A 20,729-nucleotide genomic window follows, 5' to 3' on the forward strand; every position below is an offset into this window, starting at 1 on the left:
AGCATAATACTCAAAATACCTGTTCAAAAAAATTGGGTTTTCTGACCAGATCAAAATTTCTTTTTTTGGACACCCTGTATTTTCCAAAAAATGGAGAAAATTTTGAATTTTTAAAAAAAAATTTCTTTTATTTATAAGTGACTAAAAACTGTCATATAGATACAGATTTTTACTCCGGTAAACCGTTTTGCTGTTATTCACAGACAAAGTAGGAATTTTTGACATTTTTGGCCGTTCCCGATGTTTTGATGGGCAGTTTTGGTAAGGAGGAGTTATTTTATCAAGATCACACCGAAATACTTTTATCTATGCAATTTAATTTTCTAAACTTCCTGTGAAGTAATACTCAAAATACTAAATTTCATACAAAGTTTGGACAGGTATTTTGAGTATTATGCTAGATATCCAAATATACATTGGACACTAAAGTTTTGGCTTAAATAGCATTATGTGCACTTTTTACATGAATAAACAATCATTTTGGTGCATAATAAAGGGTGTTTAAAAAAACAATAGCTGCACTCTTTTCAATATAAACCCTACAGTTTTGGTCAAAATCTAACAAAAAATGACCAAAATCATTTCCAAGCAATGACAATGAGATAAAACTATTGAATTTTGATTTCTACTCACCTCTCCTGAGCACTACAGCTCGAGTCCTAGCCCTTGTGGAAAATTTTTCTCTACGTGGAGAGTGCATATTTCATTACAAATTAAGACAGTTTTGTCTTTTTTTTAAAAAGAATAAACTGTCTAAAGTACTTGAAATCTTGTAGATAGACCCCATAATGTTTAGAGTTTTTTAAGGGGGTTTTAAAGACCTTTCTATAGACGTCTTAATCAAATTTCTGACCCAATCCAAGCCAATTCGGCATCCAAAAGACAGACCCATCAAACATTGAGACATGACTGCTCTGTCTTTTTAAAAAAAAAGAACAAACTGTCTTAAGTAGGGTAGTGCGGGGTTATTCCGGTCAATTTTTTGCTTCAACTTAAAAAAAAACATACTTCCCAAAAACTTTTTCCGGTTTTTAAGAGTGCAAATGAACGATATGGCAATAATGAAGAAGCCTGTCTTGGTCCCGTTAAGATCTCGCAACTAGAAGTCGGTCAAAAATCGGTTTAAAGGGCGGCGGTTGGCCTATACCGGAATAACCCCACCGGTGGGGCTATTTCGGTCAGTTGACTTTGGGGGGTTGGAACACCCCCTTAAAATATTTTTTTTTAACATTTTAAACTATGAGTAGAAAGCTGAGGTCATTAGCTTTCTAACGGTACTAGTCGCATGCAGATCAGAAAATTTTTTGACCACATTTTGCCCATTTTAAAAAAGTCGGTAAAATCGCAAAAAAAAACATCGATTTTTTTCATGCAAACTTTAAAAAAAAAATCATACTTTTTATTATATGATTAGGTTTTTTTAAGCTTTATACATAAATTAGAGGCAATTTCTGATTCGCAGGTCTTGGAATTTCTTGAAAAAAGTGATTTTTTCCAAAAAAATTTTTAATTTTAAAAATCCTGCCAGTTTTGACAGCAGTTTTTGATACATTTTTTCTTGTCTCAAATTGGCTAGGATTGACCTACAAGGGTGGTTAAGGTGTCTAAAGATGCAAAATTACATGCCTGACAATTAACTCGAAATGATATGGGGTCTAACTCTAATATTTCAACACATTTTATGCAACAGGAATTTTGAAAATGCAAAATCTTGAATATGTACTCTAAATCTTGGAGATAGAACCCATATCCTGGGGAGTTTTTGTTAGAACATGCAAAGAGCTTTCTATAGACACCTTAAACACCTTTCTAGCTTAATCCTAGCCGATTTGACATAAAAAATCCAAACCGCGCAAAAATCTCGAACACCCTCTCATACGAAAAAGATGCAAGGGTTTCATATGGAATTTTAAATCTTCTAGCAGTCTTTCTAATAGACATACCCCTTCTTACATGAGCCAATGCAGCTGATACATCTTCAGGAAAATATTTAAGGCGTTCCTTTGGGTGATATACTCTTCCCATTACTATAAAAATGTGTCTGAAAAATTTTTAATGTCTTTACAAATTGAAAAGCTTAGGCTACAAAACATGACATAATACAAGCAGTAAAATGACTAGTAATGTACATCTAACAACAGGCAAGGCAATGATTAAAGCTTAGGTCATGCATTTAGGTTGTTTATGCTTCCAGATCACCTAAATAAAACATTAGGGTATTATACAGTTATAAATACAGTAATAAAAAAAAGTAAAAAAAGTGACCGGAATAGACCCTTTTTTTGAGACGAAAAAAAAATTTTGAAAAAATCAAGTTAGAACAACGCCTCCAATTGCAAACGATAAATGAATGCCATATCTTTCATTTTACAAAAACCCGGGGTTCAATAGGACTTACCATTTTTTCACAATTTTAGATTGAACATCGCCTATTTTGAAATTTTTTTTTTGCAAATTTTTTGCAACTTTTTGAGGGCAAAAAAATCATAGAAGGAGTGATCTGACAAAAATTTGCTGAAGTAAGAAATGAAAGTATAGGCAATAAACTACAACTTTGCTTTTCTGAAGATCTCTCGCAAAGTTTAGAACACCGTTTAAAAACGGTTTTAAAAAAGTTGGTCGAGTGACCGGAATTAGACCCCCCTACCGCATTAACCCCGCACTACCCTACTTAAAATCATGTAGGTAGACCCCATAATGTTTAGAATTTTTAATCAGGTTTCTAACACAATCTTAGCCATTTTGACATCAAAAAGAAAGATCTGTCACACATCAAGAACTGGAGAGACCCGTCATGTCTAAATGTTTAATGGGTCTGTCTTTTTAATGCCAAATTGGCTAGGATTGAGTTAGAAACCTGGTTAAGATTTCTTTAAAAAGGTCTTTACATGCATCATAAAAAAATCTAAACATTATGGGGTCTATCTACAAGTACTTAAAGGAAGCCTGCAAGAAATACCACGCTTTAACTGCTGAAAGACTGCCACAAGTAGACCAAATACCCCAAATTTGAAGCCTTCAGCTTCTATAACAAAAACGTTTTAGGCATTTTAAAATGACATTTTATGTACAATGAAAATTTTGAAAGAATTGCAATGCTCATGTTGAAAACTTTGAAATTAAACTACGTGGCCTAAAAACAAAATTATAAGCTTATTTTTGCCAAAAATTTAGGTTTCCAGTAACTAATTATATTTTTACAATAAAAATACCCATTTTTATAGTCAAAATCATTTTAAAAAATTAAGTTTTACTTGCGTTGTACCGAATGTACTGTAGCCAATCAGAAGGCTGAATCAGCTTAACAACCAATCACAGCTAAGCTTGTATTAGTTTACCCCTTTGTTTCCGCTATAATTTTCGTTTGAAAATGCAATTTAAATCGAATTTTTTTCATAGATTTTGACTATGAAATGTGGTGTTTTTATTGTAAAAATATAATTAGTTACATGCAATCTAAGTTTCTGACAAAGATAAGGTTATAATTTTGTGACTAGGCGACGTAATTTAATATTGTTTTTTTCTTTTATGAGCATTGGAAATCTTTCAACAATTCCATTGTACATAAAATGCTATTTTGAAATGCCTAGAACTTTTTTGTTATTGAAGCTGAAGGCTTTAAATTTGGGGTATTGGGTCTTCTTGTGGCAGTCTTTCAGCAGTTAAAGCGTGTTATTTCTTGAGGCGTCCTTTAAGACGATTTGTTGATTTTTAATCTCCATATAAGGAAAAATTCTACACAAAGGCTAGGACTCGAGCTGTAGTGCTCAGGAGAAGTGAGTTGAAATCAAAATTCAATAGTGCTTTCTCATTGTCATTGCTTTGACATGATTTTTGTCATTTTTTGTTAGTTTTTGACTAAAACTGTAGGTTTTATATTGAAAAGAGTGAAGCGATTGTTTTTTTTAAACACCCTTTATGTATAGGTTTGATGAAAGATTGATGAAAAATTTTTTTTTTAAATCGTGAAAAAATAGAGTTCTTTTTGGTTTTTGTTACATACCTTCATGGATAGCTAGTTATATAGACATCCAGGGACCCTGAAACTTTTTTTCTGCCCTCCAGCATCCTTGAATCACCAAACGGACCAAAATATAGAGTATTATCGAAATCGGAGAGTTAGTGCCGAAAAGTGGTCCACGTACTTGACAAATAATGCACTATTCTATGCATGAGCTTGCTGTATGGGAATATAACTACCCCTAGGCAGATAGTGGGCCAAATAATGCTAAACATACAAAAAAATGGCATACCTTGCCTATGTCTAAGTATGGAATGGATGTTGAAGATTAAAGTCATCCCAAGTATTTAAAGGGCAAAGCTTCTATCCTTTAATGGTTCTCAGTATTGTTTTTTTCAACTATTTTTCTACACTAGACCTAACAATCGACCTCAAATTGTAAAATAAGCTCCTATTTTGTGAGTTTGCATGCCTCATAGATGCAATACAGACTTGAGTTGTGCCACTTTTCTATATATGATGCATTGAAAGTCCTCAACATCCTTTCCATAATGAGACATAGGCAAGGTATGCCATTTTTTTTTGTATATGGTGTAGAAGATTGAGTATAGATTAATTCTATATTGTGTTGGATATGTTGAAACCGGTTTGTGGCCATTTCCCTCTCCCCTTTTATGGCCTGAAAATGGGGAACACTTTCGCTTTCATGAAAAATCTTAAAAATGGTTTCAATAAGTGGGCTCGTATTAACCCCTTAGCTGACGATAACGTGAACACTAACAGTCTTAAATAATTTATTTTAAAAATGTTTTTTTATTTTCATTTGGGGTTTATGGTTTTTAGTGTCGTTTTTTACGATTGTAATAAGTTTTTTTGTATTCATGTGATATTAATGAAATTTCATACAGAGACTACCAACTACTCTAACTAGCTATGTTTAAAATTTCATCGATCTACATTGAAAGGCCAATGAGTTAACGACACTCAGAGACAATCAACATTTTTTATTTAATAGTATAAAAAAAAGACTTTTTTAAATGTAGTACCTACGGACAAAGATTGCATAATTAAAGGGATTTAAACGTAAAAATCGATCATGAAGCATGAAAGAACTGCGATTGTCATTTGTCTAAAGAATCTACACAAAAAGTTTCAGACTCCTATCTTTATTTTAAGTGTTTTTTTTTGCACGAAAAGTTAACGTTAATTTTGTGAAAGGAAAAAATAATTGATCCGAAATTTAAACGAAAAACCTATGGACAAAGATTACATAACTATAGGGGTTTAAACGTAAAAATCGGGCACAAAGCATAATAGAACTGCGATTCTTATTTGCCTAAGGAATCTACACAAAAAAATTCAGACTCCTTTCTTTATTTTTAGTGGGTTTTTTTTGCACGAAAAGTTAATGTAAATTTTGTTACAGGAAAAAAGTAATTGATCCGAAATTTAAACCTAGTAAATGAAAGCTAGCATAAATCCTGCCATGTGGGTCTGCCCCCAACCCCTTACCCCTTACCAATAAATGAGGTCCATATTAGCAACCTAACTATACAACATGTTCTACCTTGTAAATATTTCCATGAATGAGGGATCTTTTATTTTTTCAGTACAGCTTTGCAACCGATAAATATCCGCTAGATTAAAATCAGTTCTCAGCCATACTGAAAAGCATCATATTACAGGCAATTTTCTCTCTATTAATAAACATATAATAAATAAGGCAAACAATACTAAATCAGGACTAATTGGTACCCAAACTTTTATAACCATTAGTAAAAATTGGTTTGTAAATTACATTTGGTACCCAAAGTTTTATAACCATTTGTAAACATTGGACTGTAAATTACACTCGGTACCCAAAGTTTCATAACCTTTAGTAAACATTGGACTGTAAATTACATTTGGTACCCAAAGTTTTATAAACCTATATGGCTATATCCGCTAGATTATAATTGGTTCCATGCCATACTGAAATGCATCATATTACAGACAATTTGGCACAAATATTGTAAGTAATTTAATGGCTTTAGAATCGTTTTCACGTTGTTTTTATGTTAAAAATCGTCCAATTTAACAATACTTTTCAACAAATATTATTAGTAATTTAATGGCTATAGAATAACGTCTTTTAATCCTTTTTTACATGGTCTTTATGTTAAAACCGTCCAATTTAACGATACTTTTTATAAAAATATTTTTAGTAATTTAATAACTATAGTATAACGGTTTTTTTAAATAGTTTTTTACATCATGTTTACGTTAAAACCGTCCAATTTAACAATACTTTTTAACAAATATTGTTAGCAATATAATGGCTATAGAATAACCGTTATTTTAATAAATTTTTTACGTTGTTTTTACGTTACAAACCATCCAATTTAACGATACTTTTTAACAAATATTGTTAGTAATTTAATGGCTATAGAATAACGTTTTTCACTTCATTTTAAGTTTTTAACTCTTGTATTTCTATTTTAATATCTGCGGACAGCTGTCTATAATACGATGTGATAAATATCTATTCCAGTAAGGCTTCCAAACCGATTTATATCCGCTGGATAAGAAACTGTTCTAAGCCATATTGAAAAAGTCATGTATAGCATTGTATTACAGACATTTTCCCACAATTACTAAAATAAAAATCCTAAAGAATAATGTCAGTTTTTTTAGCACAGGCCTCCGGCCATTTGGAGCCCACAAAACTGGTTTTAATTGTATACTTTTAATATCCGTGGACAGCTGTCTATAATACAATGCAATAAATAACTATTCCAGTATGACTTCCAAACCAATTTATTTCCGCTGGATAAGAACCGGTTCTAAGCCATACTGAAAAATCATGTTTAGCTTCGTATTAAAGTCAAATTTCCACATTTTCCCACGATTACTAAAATAAAAATCATAAATAATAATGTCAGTTTTTTTTATCACAGGCCTTTATTACAAAACTGGTTTTGATCTTATAATTTTCCATTTTAATATCCGCAGACAGCTGTCTATAATACAATGCAATAAATAACTATTCCAGTATGGCTTCAAACTGATTTATATCCGATGGATTAGAACTGGCTCTATGCAATACTGAAAAATCATGTTTAGCTTCGTTTTACAGTCAAATTTCCAATTATTAAAATAGAAATCATAAAATAATGTTTAATTTTTTAGCATTGGTCTTAAGCACCTCAGGGCAAATAAAACTGGTTTTATTTGTATATTTTTTTATTCTAAATAACTGCGAAAAGCTGTCTATAATACCTATAAATACCTATTCCAGTATGGCTTCCAAATCGATTTATATCCGCTGGATTAGAACCGGCTCTATGCAATACTGAAAAATAATGTTTAGCTTGGTATTACAGTCAAATTTTCACAATTATTAAAATAAAAATCATAAAATTAATGTTAAATTTTTTAGCATGGGCCTTAGGCACCTCAGGGCCCACAAAACTGGTTTTATTTGTATATTTTTTCATTCTAAATTACCGCGGAAAGCTGTCTATAATACAATGCAATAAATACCTATTCCAGTATGGCTTCCAAACCGATTTATATCCGCTGGATTAGAACCGGCTCTATGCAATACTGAAAAATAATGTTTAGCTTGGTATAACAATCAAATTTCCACAATTATTAAAATAAAAATCATAAAATTAATGCTAATTTTTTTACCATGGGCCTTAGGCACCTCAGGGCCCACAAAACTGGTTTTATTTGTATATGTTTTCATTCTAAATAACCGTGGAAAGCTGTCTATAATATGATGCGATAAATTGATTAATTTAAGCATGTTAGAATTGTCCTATAAATTTCAAACTATGGATTTCCAGCCAAAAAATTGTTGATCAACAGTGCAGTTACTCTTTAATTCATTTGCCTTGTGGCTTTTCTTGGATGTAATTAAATATATAGGTTTACAATTCAAATATTATGCTTATTTTATTCTAAAATCTTTTTATCATTTTTAGTCTTTTAAAATCGCTAGGATTTGTAGTTGCACTTAAAAAAAGAGCGAATAATGAGATTTTCCTTTTATTATTGTTATTATCATGAACCGGTTAGAAGATATATTTTTCATGTCAGATATACTTTATCTACAACCGGTGTAGAAGGAGAAAGAGAGGAGATCAATAGGAATATTGGAGATTCAAGAAAAAAGGGGTGACTTATGCTGTTTCTCAAAAAGTTTAGTACTGATGAACTGTTAATTCTGATATTGAGGATGTTTAAACCCAATATCAGGTAGCAAAAGCTTATTGTAAAGTAAACCAAATTATAACTATTATTTCTTTAATTGATACCATTAATTTAGTGGCTTTCTTGGTATTTATATTTTTTTTATTAAGGGGCTTCTTAATAGGACAAATATCTCGAAAACTACAAATCCTCTATTTAATCTGGCTTCAAATATCGAATCTACACAAAAAAATAAGTTAAAAAAAACCTATAATTTAAACTGTTCTATGCTTTTAAGAGAAAATAAATGTTCCAAAATTAAAATGTACGTGGTTCTTTCTGATCAATTTTCGTGTTTTTTTTTTAAATGCAACATATAATAATACCTATTAAAACAATTTTCAAGTATAACTTTTATCTTATTAGGATTACAATAAATAAGAAAAATATTTTTACTATATGCAATTCGTGATCAAACACATAATTGAAAAAAATCAAGATATAGCTTTTATTTAAAGATAGACTAGGGGCAACGCTTTCTAGAAGCCTCTGGATATTTTTAAGGTGGGAGGGGGATAAGTCAACCGCCCTTCTACTTTTTAATTTGAGTTTTAATAAGAAATATAAAAAAAATTGTTGGGGGGGGGGGGATTTTAAATTGGTGCTTTTGTATAAACACCAGTTTATGTACAAATAAAAAGGGGAGGAACAAAACAAGTTTTTAAAATTCCGTGAACCCAAACTTCTGTCATCCCCTATACACCTACATTATCGTTGGGAGGTCCCAAAAAGATGACGGGTAAATAAAATCTGAAATATAAATGACGCAAGTGAGTACAAAATATATACGCATATTTTGGTCAATTTTGGTGTTTTTTAAAAAATGCTAAATATAATGATAACTATTAAAACAATTTTTAAGTATAACTTTTATCTTATTAGGATAACAATTAAAAAAGAAAAATATTTTTACTATATGCAATTCGTGTTCAAACACCTAATTGAAAAAAATAATGCAAGATATAGCTTTTATTTTAAGATAGACGAGGGGCAACGCCCCCAAGAAGCCTTTAGGTATTATTAAAGTGGGAGGGGGATAAGTCAACCGCCTTTCTACTTTTTAATTTGAGTTTTAATAAAAAAATTATAAAAAAATTTTAGGTAGGGGATTTGAAATTGGCGCATTTGTATAAACACCAGTTAATGCACAAAAATAACGGGGGGGAACAAAACAAGTTTTAAAAAATCCGAGATTTCGAACTACTGTCATCCCCAAAAAGGTTAGTATGGGGGGGGGGGGGGGATGAAAAAAATATACCAATTACAGTCGCGTGTTTGACTTTTAAGTATGTTTTTTTTTATGTAGGTATTTGGACACATAGATGGGTGTATTACACCCGCTGAAGCACGCACCTTTTCCAATTTTTCTTTCAGGAAGGTGTCAATTTTTGGGTGAAACCTGTATATATGTTATGTATATATTTAGGTTGTAGTAAAGTCTCACTCTGGAAGCGTAGCCTCCTGGCCTGCCTCTGGAAATGTGACTACAAGACCTCTACCTGTTACAAAGCTGCAACAGGCAACGGATAATATCACAGGTTAGTAGTATTCAGTTTTAGTAGCGAAGCTACACTAAGAGACATACAAATATCATAATCAGATAGTTGATAACGTTCATGTGTTCAACACATACAATATATATTTAACTACAAAGTAGTCAGGTCTAGCTATTCTAACAATCAATTCTACAAAAAATCACGAAAACTTTGAAAGTAAGGTCGGAGTATATCTTTTTATGTAACTAAAGAGGGGTGGGTAAGAAGGGGGGGGAGGGAGGAAAAGGGTAAGTGGGTTGTGGGGAAATTTTCCTTTAGAATTGTTTGTCAGAATAACATTCCCTTTTCCCGGCAAAGTAGTGCTTTATTTTTTCTATGACATTTTTATTATCACCTCTCTTTTTTTGATAATAAAAGGGGAGTAGCTGTATCTAACCTCCTTCTTACCCTCTAATTTTCAATTAATAAAGCCTTTAGAAGACTATAAAAATTTAAATTAAACCTCTTGATACTTACGATACTTTTCTATGCTAATTTCAAATCCTTTTCCGCATGTTGTTTCTTGCGGGAATTAATTTGATGAATTTGTTAAGGAGAAATTTCACTGACATGGGAGCCAAATCCTGATTCTTCACAAGATACATATAAGGTAAGTCAACTTTGTTTTTCTTTTGTATGTTGTATAGACATTCGAAATTTCACGCAAATTTTATATACATACTTTATCATATTAGAATTTTTATGTCTTGGCTATTCAAGATTAGTCGAAAGCCTTGTTAGTTAGAATGTCTTTTTTGTGTTTGTCTTATAATATGATCAACCTAGATTTGGCAATGATAGTTTGTTAGATTATCTTATAGGGACTGTGAACAAAATTTCTTTTGTGTTTGTCTTATCATATGATCACCCTAGATTTGGCAATGATAGCTTGTTAGATTATCTTAAAGGGACTGTGAACAAAAAAAATTCTCATCAGCTTAACAAACCTTAACATCATCTCATTCATATAATCTTAAAGATAGGGCAAACCGAGCATTCGTTTCCTTAAAAACGGCTTTTTCCGCTGATTTTTAACAATTCTAAGATTAGAAGATATTTTTCTGGAGTATATAGATGTGCAGTGCAATTAATTGTCTTTTTCTCCCTCTATAGATAAAACTTAACTTTTTGCATAGTTCTCTGTTTTTCCTAACCGTTAACAGTTAGGGAGTTGAATCCATTTTTATAGAAGCAGAAATATAATCTATGCACTGCATGATAGACTCGAAATAAAGTATTACCAAACTTTACCAATAAACTGTAAATAAATATGATAAATATACAAGCAAAATAACAAGTTAATGTTGAGATTCAATTCCTTCTCGTTCCTTCTTAAGCATAAAATGAATTTGAAAATTTTTAACATAAACTTTAATATCCTTATCAGGATGTTGATTTTATATGTCGTCTTTATGACAGGTGAAGATGTTATGAATATATTTCTTAAATTATGTATATAAAAAAATATTGTACGGTAATATCAAATTAAATTAAAAATAATTTATTTTTTTTTGTTTTTTTTTGTACGAGAATCATCCCTGCAATGAAAGAAGAAAAAAATTTGTTTTGTTTTACATAGCAGACTAAATGTATTATGATAACATACAACGTCTCTTTGTGAGTTCATATTTATAATATTGATTTTTATAAATGAATTAATGAAAAAATATTTGTTTGAAATTTGAAATGTCATATTGTATAATTTACTTAACCCTTAACAGTCGGGCCCCTTGCCGCATCTTTACCGGTCGGGGGTGAGGGGGTGGTGTTCAACGCCCCCTCCCCTATTATCTGAGCCACTATTAGAGCTAGAGGTCTTTAAATTTCTGTGTATGTCCCCTGTTTGATAATAAATTTCCGACTATAAGTGAGTCAAAGTAAATTTTCGCTTTCGGTCCTTGTTTTTTTTTTTGTAAAACTTAAATTAAAAAATAGAGGGGATTAAATTCTAGTGCCCATAATGATTGCTGGGGGCGTAGCGTTTTTAGCATGGCAAGCATCGTTTAAGAATTAAAAAGAAAATAAATGTTTCAGTTAATAACAACCCAACAAATGATGTCTATAGCAATTTGATCAGCTGATTGGTTTTAATACTAGATGTTTTTTTAAGTAGCGCAGCTACTCTAAATCTAGGAAATAAATCAAATTTTGCTTAGAATTTACTTTTAGGTGTTTTAAACGTTGTAAATTGAAGATTTTATTTTGATAATTAACATTTTACAACAATACCCTCTATAAACCTTGAGGAAGTTTGATAAAATTACGTTTATTTTGCAAGCTTTTTTAAAAATACTTCATTATTTTTATAATTCTGACAAAATAGAATTTAACTATGTTTAATTTGCATTTTTTTAAAAGAGAAGAAAAATATCCTACTTAAATGCTACTTTTATGAAGTTATGTTAAACCTTTTCCAAAAGTTTGTTTTATAAAAATATTTTATTTTCCATTGATTTTATTGATTATATAGGTTAAAAATATCAAAAGTATTTTTTAAAGGCTATAGATTAATTTTGATTAATTCCGATTTTTAATTTTTTAAATTTTTTTCAAATCTGAAAGAATATGCCTGTCTTTTTAAAGAATAGATTATATAAAAAAAACTAAATTAAACATATTCTGGCTATCAAAAAGTTAAAAATATATTTTTTTTACTATTAAATCGCTAATTTTTAAAATCATTAGATTTTAAGCTTATTTTGCATGGAAAAACACTTTTTCAGTCATTTCTTCTCAACAATGGATCTTAAATGATTATTACTGAAAACTTTTATGAAAATGTTATTAACCAAAACTCCAAATAAAGGAAATAATTGCCGTTTGCAAAAATGTGTGCAAAAAGTTGCCAATATCTCATTAGAAGGGACTTAATGGATTTTAATTTTTACTGCTTACGACTTAGTGGACTATAAACTATTAGAAAAGTATCACTTCAAGGTGGAATTTTAAGGGTCAACTTTTTTTCTTTTAAAATTCGCAGTGTATGATTATGGTTTGGACCCTCTAAAACTGTAATCTACCCTTCCACTTTCCCCTCTCTTGGTGAAGATATCTTCAACGCCGATACGATTTTTGAAATATAAGATTCCACTTTTGTCTCTCTTGTTGAAGATATCTTCACCAAGAGAGTCAAAAGTGGAATCTTAAATTTCAAAAATCGTATCGGCGTTGAAGATATCTTCACCAAGAGAGGGGAAAAAGGAATCTTACATTTCAAAAATCGTATCGGCGTTGAAGATATCTTCACCAAGAGAGGGGAAAGTAGAATCTTACATTTCAAAAATCGTATCGACGTTGAAGATATCTTCACCAAGAGAGGGGAAAGTGGAAAGGTAGATTACAGTTTTAGAGGGTCCAAACCATAATCATAGATTATATTTCTGCTTTTATAAAAATGGATTCAACTCCCTAACTGGTTAAGCCTACATTTAACATAATCCTTGCCTATAACAAATGTATAGTTACTTAGAAATTGGTAAAATAAGCAATATTTTTTATTTAATATCAAATACAATAACAAAGCTAAAAACAGGTTTATTTATTAGTAACCAAGTAACTTCAGTTGGCTAATCTCTCGCCCACTTTTGATTACAAATTTTTAAAAAATAAAGGGGCAATAACATAAGTGGGTTATTTATTGTCTGACACAATCAAAAAAGATATTATCATTTTAAATAACCTCTGAGATTCAACCCTTTGTAGACAGTGAGGTACTTTTTTTGTCAATAACACGAATTTAAAATAGATCTTTAGTTCCTAATTACTATATTATTAAAACATGAATTGACAATTTTATGTCATAAAAAGAATCATTAACAGTTAGTAAATTGTTTCAACTATATATGACAAGTTAAATATCCCTAGAAACACTAATAAACAACAAACATTCAGATTTTCCTTGTTTTTCCATTTTTCCCTCCCAAAAGGCTGCAAAATCAAGGCATAAATCCTTGATATTTTTGTTAACAGGAAGTTTTTAATTGATCAGTTTAGTGAAAGGTGCTTAGAAAATGTTAAGATTTGATAATCAGATGAGAAATTTTTACATTCACACTCCCTTTAAAAGATGAGCCTCTTTTTTAGGTTTTTTTTCATTCTTGTTATGTAAAGATTGCTTTTCTATTTCATAATTATTAAATCTTATGTTAATCAATAATATTGTTAAGCATGTTTCATCGTATAATTGTAAATGTTCTGAATGGTTAAGACTTAAAATCTTCAAATTTTATGCTCTAATACATTTCTATCCTATAGATTCAAATAATTAAAAAATCAAATACTAACGTATCCTATATTTTTGTAATGATTTAAATGTTTTTGAATTAACAGAACTGAAACACACAGAATATCAATATACTACTAGTTTTCAGAGTTTTTTTTTGCAAAATAAAATTTTTTTATCACTTAATTTTTGCTCTTGTTTAATTTTTTTAAAATCTTTTTTTTGAGATGTACGTTGGATCCTCTACCTTTTTTTCTAGCTTTGGTATTACTTTCGACTTTTAGACTTATTTGGGAAGGTGAAGCTAGAATTCGGCATAGTGGGTTCGATTGTAGACGCTATGATGAGGACAAATGCCCCCTTTGATCGCACGCCCGTGAAAACGATGCCAATAACAACTGGTTTTCATTCAATGTGTATTACACAAAAAAAGATAAAGAAAAAAAAATGTGAGTAAAATTTGGTTTTAACAATAGATTTACCTAGAAATTTTTTGAAGCAGTGATTCTTAGATTTTTCGTTAAAATTATTAACAATACAAATGATTTTTATTAGAGAAACAAATTACTTAAAATAAAATTTATAAACATTTTATTTTTTACTTCTAATGATTATATTTCCAAAACAATAGTTATAAATGCAAGAATATTTATCAGACACGAATCCAGGATTAAAATTGCAAAACAAATTTTGAAATAAATTCATAAAGGGTGGAATAGTTTTAAATAGGGGAGGGTGACAAGTATTCGAGAAATATATTCAACAATTACATATGGTGCTAGAGAGATAGGGGAGTGGAATTTTGATAAGAATTATTCCAACAAAAGAATTTAAAATGAAAAAAATTCTGTAATCATAATGGTTCCATACGTACGTCAGTAACGGATAGCTCTTTTCGTTAATTAAGAATAGTCCTATGACTTTGAACTTGGGTTGGGTATTTAGAAAGCGTAGCTCTATGTAACTTGTAATCGTTATCAGAAAGTCCGTAGGTCAATTCAAATCATGAAGATGTTTTTTTTAACTTTTTCGACAACAATTTTTATATAACTAAATTATTCATCTAATTTTTGGAATAATGATTCCTCTGGCAACAAAGTTGAATGTAATAATCAATGCATCCCTATGAATTATTAAGTCCTGCAAATGTTAGTATGTCTATAAACTTGTATTTGAGCAATTTTGCAGCAAAATATATTTTTTTATACTTTATTCAGGTGTTCGTTTTATTTTAAAGCTGAAGTTTTAAAGGGCGAATATAGGTTTGATATGATATGGGCTTATTTCAAGCGTGCAATTATATAGATTATAAATAACTTAAAGACATTGACATATTTAACTGTATAAGTCCGTTTCTAGCCTAAAACCGAACTGATTCGTTGATATAATTACGCCATTTCGCGTAACTTGTGTGGTTCCCTAAGAAATCCAAACATCCCTGCATCACACAAGGCTGCGTCGGAAGGTTGTATTATAAAGCTTTTGTTCAATCATAGTCATAATGAAGATGAAAGGAATGGGAAAAAAAAGGATGCTGCAACTTTTACTTTTGATCAAATAAATTTTTCATAACATAATTTTGTAAAAGTACATTGAAAAAGGGAGGGCTGAAAACTAATTTTAAAAAAATATTTCAAAATTAAAATATTATTTTTGTTTGCTAAAAGTTGCATCATGTTTGTGTCTTTACCCAGGCTACAAAGAGTAAATATATTTTACATATTATATATTTTTATATAAATAAATTGTATTCATCATGAATAAATCTAAAATCTTAGTAGAGAAAATAAATTTAAAAACTTAATATTTATCTTTATGATGCACTATAAAGCAAAATTTTTGACGCTATTTAAAATTTGAATAAAATACTATATAATTAAATAAAATAAACATTTTAATTATCATTTAAGATGCATGCCAATGAAATAATCAATTAAACTTAAGAGAACTAGTCAAAAAAAGTCTTGTAAAGGGCTAAAATAAACAATTTTGTAGGCCATCTCATTTATCATATGTTGAAGAAAACACGAAAATTGTAAAATCTACTTAAGGATTTTTTTGAATTTTTAAATTTAACATAGATATTCTAAAACTATGCAATGGCACCTTTGATATAAGCTCATATCATATCGAACCTATATTCGCCCTTTAAGAATGTTATCATCCTTATTATAACAATCATTAAATAGTATCTGCGCTATATTTAACAAATAAATGTTTAACAATGCTATTAGCTTATATTTGATAAAATTTGTGTTTTAATTCATGTGTAGTATTAGGTAGAGGTTCCACGTAGCGAGTTATAAATAGCAAATGGATATTTTTTTGTATAATTTTAATGGTGATTTCTTTCACACTGTGGAGCAGTGATAACACCAATCACCGCCCCCCTTTTCTTTGAAACAAATTGAAAATTAGATGGCGTTAGTTTTTTCGTTATGAAAAATCCCTGCGTGGCCATTCTAACCCAACTTAACCTGACCTATGCAATAAAGAAACAAACATAAAAGTACTACCACTCCCTTAATATCAATTTATATATAAAAATATAAAAAAACAAAATAAATAAAACTTTTGTGTACATTATTAAAATATTTTTTTTAAACTCGATGTACTATTCTCCTTGCTAAAAAATGTTGACAAATGGACTTGAACACAATTGATACAAAATTAAACCTACACAAAAGGTATTTAATGTTAGTAAATTACTATAAGATAGCTCCTAGCATTTTTTATCAGCAGGGATGAAAACTTGCAAAGAAGCAAAGCATAATAAAGCAGTCCCATTACATAATTTTCTTAGTATTTTATATTTAAGCCCTTTATTATATATTAAGTAAAACATTTAAGTAAGGAATAAATTATCTAAATGAACTAAATAAAAGCTTTGCTCGAACCTTTACTTCTGTTTTAAATGAAAGTTTACAAATTTGAGGAGGATTGTTTACATTAATTGTACTTAATCATTCATGCATTTTCATTTTTTCTTTAAGTTTAATGGGGCATATTCTAGAATCTAAACATTTATAAACAAAAAAATTCTATGTATTAAAATATTAAATAGTTTATATGAGAAATCGTACTTAAAAAGATAAAGTTGAGATTTTTCTTTAAAAAAATTTGTAATTATTTACTCTTAAACAGTTAGGGAGTTGAATCCATTTTTATAGAAGCAGAAATATAATCTATGATTATGGTTTGGACTAGGGTTGGGCCGGATATTGAAACTATCCGGCCGGATATCCGGCTCTATCATTTTTCATACTTAACACCAAAAATCTCTGCTTTTTAAAATTTTAAATGGCTATAATTTTCCTATTATTGAAGCTAGAAGAACATTTTTTCTGAATAAGTTTAACTTTATGTAAATTTATATAAGATTTCTGAAGAAATTTTTTTTTCTTATTTAATATCTGGTAATTTGGCCGGATATCCGGCCGGATATCCGGTAATTTGGCCGGATAACCGGATATTTGCCGGATATCCGGCGTTGGCCGGATATCCGGCCGGTTACCGGATATCCGGCATTTGAAATCAGCCGGATATCCGGTATCCGGTATCCGGCCAAAAAAGTATCCGGCCCAACCCTAGTTGGACCCTCTAAAACTGTAATCTACCCTTCCACTTTTCCCTCTCTTGGTGAAGATATCTTTAACGCCGATACGATTTTTGAAATATAAGATTCCACTTTTGTCTCTCTTGTTGAAGATATCTTCACCAAGAGAGTCAAAAGTGGAATCTTAAATTTCAAAAATCGTATCGGCGTTGAAGATATCTTCACCAAGAGAGGGGAAAGTGGAATCTTACATTTCAAAAATCGTATCGGCGTTGAAGATATCTTCACCAAGAGAAGGGAAAGTAGAATCTTACATTTCAAAAATCGTATCGGCGTTGAAGATATCTTCACCAAGAGAGGGGAAAGTGGAAAGGTAGATTACAGTTTTAGAGGGTCCAAACCATAATCATAGATTATGTTTCTGCTTCTATAAAAATGGATTCAACTCCCTAACTGTTAAAACAAAACTTTTCTTATATCCTAAAGTTCTTATTTACTTTTTTTAGAATCTTCCACTTCTTTTCATTTTTCAATTGTGAAATGAAGGCAAAATCCTGATTACTGTTTTTTTCATGTCCATTTATGCGAATTTCCCATACAATTTTTTATGCTAATTTATTGTCTTGAAATTTATTCTAGTTAATGTTTTTTTTGTATATATAACAAGAAAATAACAACACCCAAAGAAAAAAAAACAGCAGTAAAATCGTTGTTTATGACTAAAAATATTTTTAAAAAATGTGTTGCACTGAAAGATAAAATTGAAACATGGTTGGGTTCAGTATAACTAAGTTGGGAGAGGGATAGTCAACACATCTCTTATCACCTTACTAATATTGCTTTTTTATGTTAAGGGGTGTGTTCCAGTATATCCATTTTGAAAAAGGCTTCTGGAGAAGCCACAAAGTTTGATTAATGAAACGACTAAATTCAATATTAGTTTATTATTTTTTTGTTTCTTTTAGGTTGAATATCATGAGATGGAAACTTTCAATGGAGATTCTAGCAGTGTTATAGTTGATGTAAGTAACCACAATTATGTTCTTCAATGTTAAAATATTTATGTTTCTGTGTCCTTTGGGGAGCTATAACCCAGCTGGTCTTACCTTACTATTACATAATATCATCCTACTGCAAAAAAAAACATTAAAAATTGTTTCTTCTACAAAAGTTTATTTCCAGTTATTGTTACTATAATATTCTAATTACAAAATTGTAACGAAAGACCTTTTGAAATTTTAAAATTTGTTTAGACGCCAGCCTTCTCGATGTCTAACCTGCAACCTGGCAGAAACTACAGCATCACTGTGAAGGCAATCAGTAACGGCATGGAGTCACTAGGCATGACAGTTTTCCAGGCTACAAGTAAGTAAAACAACAAAATAGATAGATGGTAATGTGAATGGATATCATGTGAAGAAGCCGCAGTATCCAATCATACATTCATTTATTACTAACCTTATTTTCTGATTAAGGTTAAAGGACTGGATTTAGCTATTTTAATATTTAGGCCTTGTTTCATTGGTTTTTACTTATTCTACATCCAAATTAAGCTATATAAGTTGGAAAGAATTTTAATGTGTATAATAGATTTGAAATCTGCATAAAATTCTAAGGATTTTTTTTATTAAATTCGTTTTTTATATAATTCTTTATGTAAAAGCGCAAATACAGTCTAAGTTGATTAATTTTGACATCTGTGATAGATGTATTGAGAACTACCGGCGCTCTAATTGGTTGAATGATGTACGACACTTAAGCTTCTCCAATCATAGCGCAGATAGTTTTCAATCCACCAATCACAGATGTCAAAATTAATTAACTTGAATTGTATTTGCGTTTTTAGATAAAGAATTATACAAAAAACGAATTTTATAAAAAATCTTTAAAATTTTATGCAGATTTCAAATCTATTATACACATTAAAATTCTTTCCAACTTATATAGCTTAATCCAAATACTTTAAGGTTTTCTAATTGTTTATTAAATCTGTAGGCATAGTTTTCTTTTTTTCTTTGTTACTGTACTTCTGCATATATTTTAGCCCATCTAGTTCTCAGCATTTATTATTTAATCAATAAAGATTTGGAATTATCTAGTTATAAACAGTTTTGTATTTCAAATAAAAAGAACACGGACCAACATTATAAAAGCGTAATGAAAATGAAATTCAAATAATTGGGTCCTGGTTATTACAATTTTGAATAAAAAAAGTTTTAAAATTATGTACTTCCTCAAGTACAGTGACGTTACAACGTTTAAAACAACACTTTTGATGTAAAACTATCGACAGGAGGTTCTAACTATAACGCAGCTTTGTTAGTAAAAACTAAATAATTTCCTTCTTTTGAAATTAAAGTAATGATTAAATAAAAGAAATAAATCTAAAATGTTTCAATCTTTTGTTCCAACTCTGTCACCGTAAACAATTTTAGATGTAATTGCTCATAATTGCTAGAATACTTGAATTAGAATTTACTAGAGGTTGCATCCCTAAAGCATCAAGGGGTACCCTACCATCATTTTAGATTTTTTTGTGTGGGGGAGGGAGAGGGAAATACTTTTATTCCAGAGTGTTAACCCATGACTAACCCTCCATCACTAAAAATTAAAAGAACATGTCTAGAATTTATGTCAGAATAGTCAAAGATCTCGCTAATTACTGAACTTAAATGGTTCTCATATAAAAATTAAAGGTTTTAACTAATTTGGGAGAGGGCAACTCCATTTCCTAAAAAATAGCCACTTAAAAAAGTATCCCCCCCCCCCCCCCCCACGTCACAAGAAAAGTTTTAACTTTTTCTTATTAAAACTAATATTGAAAGTGGTGGGTGGACATTTCCCTTACCCCATTCCCTGAAGTATTCCTAGAGAAACTTAGAATTTTATAAAAGTAATATAATGATTTGAGTTTATTACATAGTCTTAGAACATTTATTTTATATTCTTGTCCCTGTTCTTCTATACATTTCCTATTAACCATGACAAATTGCAAAATAAAAACCTAGAAAAAATTGCACCCCTATTTAGAAGCCAAACTTAAAAAAAGACTATTTTCATTAGAAATTGAAATGTTTTCCAACTAAACAGCAATAGCTTTTCTCAGCCATACTGAATCATGTAGTATAATAGATTCGATAAATAAATTTTCAGGATTTTAATTTTTTTGTTCGCGGTAAACTAACTAAGTATAAAACCTTGTTACAAATATGAATTCAA

General features: G+C 30.1%; 1 protein-coding gene across 1 annotated transcript in view; it reads left to right on the forward strand.

The window, feature by feature from the left end:
- LOC145319165 (tyrosine-protein phosphatase 10D-like) overlaps positions 1 to 20,729 on the forward strand; it is a 74,454-nt gene that overhangs the window by 23,400 nt on the left and 30,325 nt on the right. The window contains exons 11-14 of the mRNA XM_080161074.1: positions 9,624 to 9,735; positions 10,287 to 10,342; positions 18,476 to 18,532; positions 18,764 to 18,875. Of these exons, the coding sequence (XP_080017200.1) occupies positions 9,624 to 9,735; positions 10,287 to 10,342; positions 18,476 to 18,532; positions 18,764 to 18,875 (337 nt within the window). The remainder of the gene's footprint in view (positions 1 to 9,623; positions 9,736 to 10,286; positions 10,343 to 18,475; positions 18,533 to 18,763; positions 18,876 to 20,729) is intronic.

Source organism: Acartia tonsa, chromosome 5 (genome assembly GCF_053477335.1).
Source record: "Acartia tonsa isolate MP-2025a chromosome 5, ASM5347733v1, whole genome shotgun sequence".
Classification (NCBI taxonomy): domain Eukaryota; kingdom Metazoa; phylum Arthropoda; class Copepoda; order Calanoida; family Acartiidae; genus Acartia; species Acartia tonsa.